This window comes from Epinephelus lanceolatus, chromosome 3 (genome assembly GCF_041903045.1).
Source record: "Epinephelus lanceolatus isolate andai-2023 chromosome 3, ASM4190304v1, whole genome shotgun sequence".
Taxonomy (NCBI): Eukaryota; Metazoa; Chordata; class Actinopteri; order Perciformes; family Serranidae; genus Epinephelus; species Epinephelus lanceolatus.
Window position 1 is genome coordinate 36,383,994 of NC_135736.1, and position 11,330 is coordinate 36,395,323.

At 40.4% G+C, this 11,330-nt stretch overlaps 1 protein-coding gene across 1 annotated transcript; it reads right to left on the minus strand.

Moving 5' to 3' along the window:
• Positions 1–4,461: 4,461 nt before the first annotated feature.
• hmgb2a (high mobility group box 2a) lies at positions 4,462–7,423 on the minus strand. The gene is made up of 5 exons (XM_033623848.2): positions 7,269–7,423; positions 6,247–6,406; positions 5,656–5,807; positions 5,347–5,521; positions 4,462–5,168 (listed from the first exon to the last, which is right to left on the minus strand). Exons 2-5 carry the CDS (start codon positions 6,391–6,393, stop codon positions 4,989–4,991), a joined length of 654 nt encoding a protein of 217 aa, XP_033479739.1. The 5' UTR covers positions 6,394–6,406; positions 7,269–7,423; the 3' UTR covers positions 4,462–4,988.
• Positions 7,424–11,330: the final 3,907 nt, after the last annotated feature.

An 11,330-nucleotide genomic window follows, 5' to 3' on the forward strand; every position in this document is an offset into this window, starting at 1 on the left:
TTCACCGGTTTTGGATTATGATGATTTGTTGTACATGAATGCATCTGCACATTGTTTGCACATGTTAGATACTGCATACCATAGTGCACTGAGATTTGTTACAAATTGTAAACCCCTCACTCATCACTGCACACTTTATTCCAGGGCTAGGCGGCCATCTTTGACCTTTTGTAGGCTCAGTCACTGGTATTTGTTCATTCATAAAGCTATACTGGGTAAACTCCCTTCGTACATTTGTACTCTGATTGAAAAGAGATCTGACTGTAGTCTGAGATCTCAAGACCTGTCTGTTCCTAGTGCTTGGACTGAGCTGGGAAGGAAAGCTTTCATGTGCTCTGCTCCTCACACTTGGAATAACCTTCAAAAAGAGTTGAAACTATGTGAACTGGTCTCTCTGCCTGATTTCGAAGCTGTCATAAGTACAGGTGTCAGTCTGGACTCGCTGCCGCCTCAGACACTTTATATGGGCAGGAGTATACGCCATAACAGAGAAACTCCTTCAGCCAGTCAGCGTAACAAAACACTGGGAAACATCTTCTTCATCACCAACAGAGCCCTTGATAAATCAAGCTTTTGCCAAATCCACTGACAGCAGTCACTTACTTGGCTGCGTCTAGAGAGGAATCCAAGTGCAGAGGCCAACTAAACCATTTTGTGCCTCAGAAAATTTCCACTATTTTTTCATACAAAGTTCACTCTTTTAACCAATATACACTGCCAAATTAAAATTTTAATTTAGTTATCGCACTAAAGTGGACTTCTATATCGACAAATTGCTAGACCATAACTCCAAGACGCAACAACATCTCTGGTAAAGTCAGTGGTGGCAGTATACAACCTCAAAATAAATAGTTATCTGCTATAAAATGGAGAGAAGATGAAGCATCTTTGCACGGTTGGATGACATTTCCATCATAAACTGGTGCAAAAAATACACAAATTGGTGCATAAACATTCATCTGAATGCAGGAAATTAAGTGTTAACACTCAAACTTTCTTGGGGGAGGACCCCCTGCTAACATGTGTTCCCGAGGATGTTGAAACGAAAGCTACCCCCATGAATACAGCAATATAAATGTAGCCCTGCATTCAAAATATTACTTATGTAAAAGTAGCAAACAAAAGTTATGTTTTATTCAGTGTTATTCACCACAACACACTGTGTGTGTGGTTGGGGGTCAAACCCATTTTAGTTCATGTGCCACATAAAGCCCAATTTGATCTCAAGTGGGCAGCAACCAATAAATAATAATACCTCCAATTGTTTCCCTTTCTTTTAGTGTAAAGATATTCTGAAAACATCCATCCATTTACATAACAGATGATGCAATTTGGTGCAGTTTCAACTGTTCCAGTTTTCTACATTCAGTCAGTCTGCCACTCCCTGGTGCATTTTTCCATATATGTCTGCTCTTGTTAATGTCACATCAAACTAAAGTGAAAGCATTTGAGGAAGCAGGTTAACTTATCCCCTGCCTTACAAACCACTCACAAATCAAAAGTTTTGTGAGTGTTTTAGCAATAGGGTCCATCCAATTTTGTTTTAAGATTAAAGTCTGACACAGATTCTCTTGTACTGAAGTTGCTAATAGACAATATTTGGCACAATGCTCACTATCTTTTAATGTGATCACATTAAGTATTGATTGTTTTTTCAGGGTGGAAAAGCCTCTGGAGCCGCTTTTTACATGAAGCAGGCCACTGACTGTTTAATCTGCTCATGAAACCGGGCTCCTCTTAGGGGCCTTTCACATCAGAAACTCAGACCCAGATCCCAGTGCACTTGACCTCAAACCCCAGGTCATTCCATTAATGTGTTAATCGTGTACCATACATGGGCACAGTACAGCGATCCAAACTCAAGTCCATTTGTAAAGATGGTCTCATTTACAATTCAGGTGTACTCCGCTACAGGAGGCAGCAGGTGAGAACTCCAACTGTACCAAAACACGAGAGTGGATGCTATTTAACATGACTACAAATTGTTTTTAAACAGTTATGAAACAGTGTCAATTTGATACTGATGCCTCAATATCGGACAGCAGCACAGCCCTGGACAGACCCAAAACTGGTTTTGCTGCCCCCTTTGATTTGCAGTCAAAGCTCTGGTAGAAGGTGGAGAGCTCCACCCCTGACAGATGCTCCATACCTCTGTGCTCCACAGGTCCTGCCCTGTTCTACACTGCAGCATAACAAAAATGTCACAGAACACAATCACTAATGTGAAAACTGAGCGGTGGGGGGTAGGAGAGGGGGAGAATCATAAGCAGACACAGTATGAATCAAATGTACCTGATATGAAACACCTTCAGCCTTCACAAGTGCATCAGTATTAGGGGTGCAAAGTCATCCAGTAGGCCAAATCGGACCTTTTGACTGGCCTCTTCTGGACTGCAGTCTGTATGTTTGACACCCCTGTAGCTCTAACAAATGTGCAGCGTACAGTCCTTTCCAAATAAAACATTTACATAGCCTTTGGCCCATTTTATATCCTTACATGCATACATGTTCTTTGCATGTAGTTGTCTTCCATCCCTGTGCTGATGCACTGCTGTGTATCCTGGGGCTTACTTGTTAATTAGTGCCATAGTGTGACACCATTAGTAGGACTGTGTATCGTGCCACTATTGCGTATAGCTGTCAGATAAAAGTAGTGTAGCAAAAGATAAATAATTTCCCTCTGAAATGGAGTGTATTAGAAATATACAATAGCACAAAATGGACATGAAAATGGACATAAAACCTACTTGGTTACACCCACACCCTTGATTTTAAGATCAGAGAATTCTAATCTATTGGACAAATAATGTTATGTATGTTTTAGGCCAAAGAAAAAAGACAGTAGCTCAGTGTTACCACACGTTAACCAATGCATTTTCAAAAAGTTTCCATAACTTTTCCATAATAATTCACCCAATTTCCATGATTTTAAGTAGTTTAGAATGGGTAGGCCTATATACCGATACAGCACACACACACTTCCCAGGCATTTGTGGATAAGCAGACTGCCATGGCGTGCTAACCCATCACTTGTTAGCCATTCCGCTTTCTAACTACCTGCATGTGCCAACAGACCAGCACATATGGTACTTCACACAACATCAGAAGCGTGCCCTATTTTGGGGGTTAGAAAAACATAAGGTCCTGTGGATGTCAGTGCAATTTGACATGTATTTGGATGTCATTTTAAAAAGTTAGTATGCATTTATTTAATAAAAAAAAGTTTAAAATATTGTTTCCCACTTAAACTAACATTAGTTTTCCATCAGTAGTAACTGTCACCTGCATCATTCAGCTATTTACATTACTAACAGTGAATGTTCACATATTTTATGTGCCTGAAATCTCAGTGTGAAAGCCTTGGTTAACCCACCACGCAACTTTTTTTTCAACATTTCCTGTGTCTCTACTGATGTGCATGATTATTTCCTCAAAAGGGGGCATGGCCTTGGCAATAAGGCGTTGCCGGCTCTGGTCTATGTGTAGGCCTGTCATGTGATAGTGGTAACATTTTAACTGTCAAAGAAAGCAGCACTAGACTTTATATTAATAAAACAAGGAATTGAATTTGCGTCGTGTTAAGACATGTTTGGGGATTTTAATGCACATATTTTAAATGATTGTAAAAGACCGTGGGAACCCTGATAGCTTTATTCCATAACACTCATCCCACAACACAGAGCACACATAAACATATATCACTATAAATGCACAGGAGTTGATTCCCCATGAGAGTAGGCTCTATAAATAGCCACTGAAAGGCCTGCTAACATCAAACCAGGCTGGGCCATGATATGACATGTGACAGCAGTTCTGCCAATTAGCAACTGTGCCAGATTCATTTACTGCTGTTTGAACTAGGGATGTGTCCCACATGATTATACAGTGACTTTTAGTAGGCATACACAGAAATATAAATAATAAAGCCTGGGGTCACTGTATACCATACTACAAACTGAAGAATGAGCGATGTGTGGTATTGTCAGAAACTCTGAGCCATCCTAACTTCTACCATGTTAACAAGCAACAGCTACCCAGTAACAACTTTTAATATTTAGATATTGTTTTGGTGTCTCATGAATTGCATATAAGCATTAGTATTAGTTTGTGGTCTAATGCAGAATAAGGTTATATAGGAATGTTGAATGAGGTTAACCTATGTGGTAATTATGACCACAGAATTTAAATTTAAGCCTGTTTAATGACTCCTAAGGCCTATTTACTTAATAAAGATATTTAAATACCTGCAGACACCCTGACATGTTCCCTATGATACAGAATCCTAAAACATTCCTGCCACTTGAGAATTACTTCCAAAGAGGATTAAAAGATGTCATTCAAAGCACATTAGCATCTTTAAATGTATTGTATCTGAGCTGTTTGTGTAAAGATTTACCTGTATTGAAGTACCACAAAGAAATGCAGTTTTCCTCCTAGGACATTAAACCATTGAGTCCACACTATAATATACAAAATTTTATTACAAAAAAAATTTTTTGTTCTACATCAGTCTTCAAAGTTCCACATTAAAAATGGCTCCAACATTTTTAATCAAACTACAGATAACTCTTGGTAGTAAAATGACAGTGAAGAAACAGCACCACTAAACAGAAAACATATGCAGTGCTTCCAGAAACAATACATTTTTTTTAAAACTTTGCTGATTTGCTGCTGTCCACTGTCTGTACACAAGTTTCAGTCCATTGTATTTTTCACAGGAAATTCATATCTAGCTGCCCATTTAAGTAGCAACGAGGATCGAGATGTAACAAACCCGAGGTCAGCAGAAAACCGTTAAAAAAAAAAATTAGGGGACTAAGTGACAAATAAAAGCTAAATCCCTGAATTTGAAAAGGAATACAGGTCTGGTTTCCTACAGAGGCAGACCGACAGGGACAGCAGACTATAACTTTTGGAATCATCCACACAAAAAAAAGTTAAGCTGAACAATGCATTGGAAAATTCACACCCGTTAACATATAAACTGCTTAGTCATCATCGTCATCATCGTCCTCGTCTTCCTCCTCATCGTCCTCGTCTTCCTCATCATCATCATCGTCGTCGTCATCAACTGGTTCCGCTTTCTTGGCAGTGGGCCGGCCTGGGCCACTCTTCTTACCACCATCACTCTTCCCTGAGACACCTTTAGCTCTGTAAGCAGCAACCTCCTAATAAAAAAAAAAAAAGACAAATTGTTTAACTTCTTGATAGAAATGTCAAAGACATGGTAAATTTCTCAGTTAGGTCCTTTCATTGGTTACGTGAACAATATCAACTGTCCCACTTAGCCTTTAACATTGGTGTTTACGTAAGTGGCACTATGCAAATATATGAACAGGTGGTTACCTTCTCATATTTCTCCTTCAGCTTGGCAGCCTTGGCTTCGTAGGGGGCCTTGTCTTTGGAGCCCTGTGTAGACCACAACTCGCCAAGCTTCTTGGCAGTGTCACCAATGGAGATTCCAGGGCACTCCTCCTTGATTCTGGGACGGTGCTCGGAACAAAAGACGAAAAATGCAGAGCTGGAAAGAAAGGGGGCTGCATTAATGCCAGAACACACCTGCAATGTGAAAAAGCTAAATATGATTTATATGGAAACAGAACAAAACAAGGATCTCCCCTCATGGGGCAGTGCGGTGAAGGGTTAAGGACTTACGGGGGCCTTTTGGGTGCGTTAGGATCCTTCTTCTTCTTGCCCTTGCCCTTGGCACCTTTAGGGGGGATGTAGGTCTTCATCTCTCGGTCATATCGGATCTTGTCGGTCTTTGCCAGCTCCTCGAACTTGGCCTTCTCCTTGGCTGACATGGTCTACAAAACAAACCACACCTCAAAATTCTGATTCTTTCTAAAAAAATATTGTACCACCAAAACTCTAAGTGCAAGATCATCTCCAAAGACCTCTGCATTTGTGCAACATAAAATAAACTGTTCTGCCAAGTACGTCATCCCATATCCTCCCACTACACAGAGGGCAAAAGGCCATGCAGGGGGTGGGCAATATTGGCACATGAGAGCAGCAACAAACAAATCCCACTTCTGGCTATACTTTCAATTATACAATTCAAGCTATACTGTTGTTTTCTGTTGACTAACATCAAACATGTATTACTCAATTCAATAGCTTCACATTTTAGTTTATGAATTGTTCTATTTGTAAAGTTTTACAATATGGCAAATGCCATATACAACCCATGATATTTCATGCATACTAAGCATGTATTTTTTCCCATTACTAATGCCAACTTACCTTCCATCTCTCAGAGCATTTCTTGGAGAACTCTGCAAAGCCTACACTGGTCCCTGGGTGTTTCCTCTTGTGCTCCTCACGACAGTCTGCGATAAAGAAGGCATAGGAGGAGGTCTTTCCTCTCGGCTTATTTGGATCCCTTGTCATCGCTGCGGTTTATCTAACATTTAAAACAAGGCAAAAAAACATCACATGACTCACAAGTAATAACGAACCACCTTTTTTGGCATGGCATCTGGCGTTTTAATGTAGACTTACAGGCCTACTCTGGATTGTATCTGCACTACCACCAAACTAACGTTAAGATGTCTTTTAAGTTTTTATTTGCGAGTGTTGACCAAAGCGTATATTTTAACATTTGACGTCCGTGTGAGTATTTAAAGTAACGTTACTGCAGCACAAATAGTGCCGGCGGACGCCCACGGGTGTTTTAAGGCTCTAATCGGATTTCTGCTTCTCCGGGACAAAAAGACGCGACTCCATTTTGTATCTTCCCGCCTAAACTAAGCTGCGCCAAAAGCTTGCTCAACTATATAAGCTAATAGCCATTGCTGTAATATCACACGATTGGCATTTGGCAGTTAACTACTACACAACTGGCCATGGTGTGAGTGAAAACCAAATGGCGAGCTCAGAGTTTAAGTGTTGGAGCTAACGCCTTGTAGCAGGCTAAGCTACTAAACCAAATGGCGTTTGAACTGCATGTTGCGCACACAGCAATGCACTAAGGCCACCGTTAAACTGCCGTGTCACGGCGTCGAAACAGGCCGAAAACTTCACCGTTTGTCGTTTAGATTAAGCAGAATACAACGGCTTTCAGCAGAAACATTACAGCGAACATTATTACCTTACTACGATAACATATACACGTTTTAATTCCCGAAAAGGCTTTAATTACTTGGTGCGTGTGCAGAAATATGAAATTTGGTCGTCTTGGACATTACAGCAAGCTACTAGGACAATATGGCAGAGTTTAAATAACAAAATGGATTAAACAGAATCGTCATGCAGCGGAATCTTACCTGCTATCTGCAAGAGAAGTTGTTAACGACTGACTAAGGACAAAAGCGGGACTGTTTTGTCACTGCCTATAAGGTCGACCTAACTTAACTAGGAGTACTTAGACGACTCCTCCCGCCCTCGGCGGATTGGTCAGAATTAAGCATTTTCATTTGAACGTGGGGCACAAGAAAGACACGCCGCTGTGATTGGCTGCATGAATTGCATTCGAGCCATCATGTTTGTATGAGCTACTTGGTCGCTGATTGGCTGAGCTGGACTTTTAAACATACGGCGCGAAAACCCCTTTGTGTGATTCGAGTCGAAATATCTTCATCTGTTTATGTGTGGTCGGGGGTTCCTGTGCTCTGTTTTAACCGCTTGTTTTCGAGATGAGACTGACAGCAGCACGAACAACAACGATTCCGTTTCGATTTCGTTTCAAACAACAAGCTGCATCAGAAGGAAATGATTAAAAATTCGAAAAACCAAATTGATCGTTTGTTGTTTTTTTTAACTGGCACAGATCAAACCAGCTTTATTGGCCAAGTATGTGCACACACAAAGAACTTGGCTCTGTTTTGTTGTTGCTCTAATGTACACGAACACAGAATAGACATACAACTTAAACAAGCACAACATGTGGAATAATAATATAAAGCATAAAAATAAATCAGAGTATGTTCCCAATGATTAATGTAAGACAGGGGTGTCAAAATTATTTTAGTTCATGGGCCATATACCAGGACCAGGCCAATAAAACCATTGCATAGTAACCTGTAAATAACAACATCTCCAAATTTTCCCTTTCTTTTAGTGTAAAGAAGCACAAGTACACCCTGAAAACGCTCATTCATGTACAACACAAATGATGAATAGCCTGAGAAGTCTGAAAAATAAGTAAAATAAGTGCTGTCATTACGTTTACGTGCGCAGTTAAGTTTAGCCATGGTTATTATAGCTCGACAAGGCCATCAAATTGGACTACTGTCCTTGTCCTAGTATACAAGCACAGGAGGGGAATCAATTTTTTAATCTAAATATGTCGGACACCGCTATGAAAGATGGTGATACCCCATTTTAACTTGTTAGTATTGGATCTTTTTCCACTTGACATTTATGTCACAGACCAAACAATCGACATTAACTGTGGTTAGCTAACGGCAAACTGGTACCATGGCGGACATCTTTACAGCTCTGTGCATTTTGTTCATCCAAAAATACATGGCTCTCGATGTAGCTATCCTCATGTTGTTTCGCTTGTTATGGCTTCTTCTTCTTCTTCTTCTGTTATGCACTGAAATGCTATTTGACTTTCAGGTCAAACCCAAGGGCGGAAACTGTGGAGCATGCACAGAGCACCAAGGCCAGTTTGGGTCGGATTGGCTGTAATTTTGCATTATCTGGGTTTATCAGTCTGACTTTGAGAAATTCCATTTAGTACATTCGGGCTAACATGTTCACATATATTTTAAAAGTCCGGTTTTAGTTGGACTAATAATAAATTGATTTTCTCTACTGACTGCCATTATGTGCATTTTTTCATACATTTCTACTCCTGTGTACTAATAATGTGTGTAGAAATCTGTGTAACACCAAACTAAAGTGGAAGCTATCGATGAACCAGGTGAAGTTAACTTTAAATACCATCTAAAGTTTGGGCCGTGTAGTAGCAACAGGTTTCCACCAATATGGGTTTAAGATAGAAATCTCATACAGCTGCTGACAATATTTTGCTCTAAGTTCTATATCTTTAAATATGATCACAATAACTATTCACAGATGTTTTAGAGAACTGTATTCTGGTCTGAGTGAGAAGCCTAGTACTGTTTCACATGAAGTAGACTTCTCTCTGTTAAACTTGCTCTTGAAACCTAGCCTTGTCAAGTGCATCACTGTTTGTGCAATGCATAGACTGTAAAAAGTCATCCAGCGGGATGGTAATGGCCCCCGGGCTGTATGTTTGACACCCCTGATGTAAGAGGTTACTTAGTTAAGTTAGCTGGATGTTCCAGTGTAGGCTATACAGAATGCCTGGATAATGTCTGACAGATATTTAAATGTTTAGTGTGTATTTAAACACTAAAAGACACACAAATCGCTACTGTTGTGGCTAGAAAATTAAAGACTACCCTTCATAATAATGACAATAAGGGAAATGTCAAATAACAATTAAATTAATGAACAACTTAAGCTAATAATGAATACACAAAAAACAATAATGAACTGCTATAACTTAGCATTTTGACTGAGTATACCTTAAGTATCAATTAGGCTAGACAGACTACTGGAAAACCAATGAATCAATATCTGGTATGATAAAACATTGTGTGATGTAGGCCTACAAACTAAAACAAATCAAAAAAGCAAACCTTTTTATATTAATTCATAACCTGTTTATGTTCAAGATTCTTAAACCACCAAAATATTAAAACAATGAGTGTGGAAAAAAAGTTCAGTTTTGCCTTACAGCACTTAAAACCCTCTGGGGTCAAGAGTATAATTGGCTGTTTTTGCCTACTTTTGATTTTACCTTTAAATTTCACCTTAAAAACTGTTTACCTTGCCTTGTTTGGTGTCATTTTTTCAGCACAACCTCACATGTGTGACTTTACAGTAATTTTTTCATTTTGACATACTGTATTAACTTATTGGACCTAAAATCACACAAAAAACAAATAATCCGAGTAGGAAAAAGTTTGATTTTTTACTATGAAAACCACAAACATGAGTTAGAACGCAAATATAAATGGTAAATTTAAAAAATGGATGTACAAATTTAGCAAACAACACAGTTATACTCAACTATTTACATTAAAATGCAGGCAATGCCTCAGGCGTTTTTTGTGCAACTATTTACAAAACAATCAGGTGTCACAATAAGATGCCACACAAATTATTTGTGCCACTCCAAAAAACAGTTCCTGTCCAACACGTGACGGACGGGCACATCACATGCCTACTTCCAGGGTGTGTCACTCCTCCTGTTGTCCACCTGGAGGCACATTTACACTTGGCCAGCATCTGTGGCTGTGACAATGGGCGCAGGAACATGAACACCTCTCCTGCTCTAGGGAACACCTGTCTTGTCCATGCCACAAAGCTGACACACCAGCTCCACCATTAAGTCTTTGCACCTACACCTGCTTGGCACTGCTCATCTCACGGTGCAAGATGAAGGCGTTTGCTGTTGCAATGTCCAGTACCAGGTCCTGTACCAGTGACCAGTTTTTCTGTGGGTGGAGTAGTATTGAATGAGCTGGTCCGACAGGTCAACCCCATACATATTCTTGTTGTAGGCCATGATTGGTGTGGGACAAGAAATGTTTCTCACAGCCCAGCATCCACCTCCATCCTTCACCCTTCTCCGCACTGTCTCACCTGCAAATGCAGGACGGATGGTGGAACACAAAGACACCTCCCGTGTGTCCATCCACTTCACAAAAAGGAGTGGGCCCTCTCTGATCCATCTCATGGATCCTCTTCCACATTTTTGGTGAGAGCATTTGCCCTCGCTCTGGGGCATCCTTCTCTGCTCTCCCTGTAGGTGCCACATGCTCCAAACTTCATATTGGCCAGGTACATGAACAGTTTGGGACTGGTGTAAAAATCGTCCATGCAAATATGGCACCCAGTGCCAAGACAGGGTGGCTGAATAAGGTTCATGACCACATCATGAGATAGCCCATGCACACTTGCAGTTATAGTCTTGCCAGTGTATATGCTGCACCTGATGGTGTAGCCACTGCTTGACTCAGCCAATACAAAAATGTTCATAACCAATTTAGTTGGCTTGTCCTTCATGTATTGTGTCATGCCAGTTTTTGCCATAGTTGCTACCATCCTATCATCTACTGCCAGCTCCCTCCTAGGGTGGTAATAAGCCTGGCAGGCACTGAGGATGTCATCATAAAGAGGCCTGACTCTAAACAGTTTGTCATGGCCTGGTGTTCCCTTCTTTCTGTCATTTTGTACATCCTCCTCAGGATCACTGAGGTGGATGTTCCAAAATATGGATCGGAACCTGTCTCTTGTTATCACTTTGGCTGGAAGGGGCACATACAAAATGTGATTCTGTCTCCAGT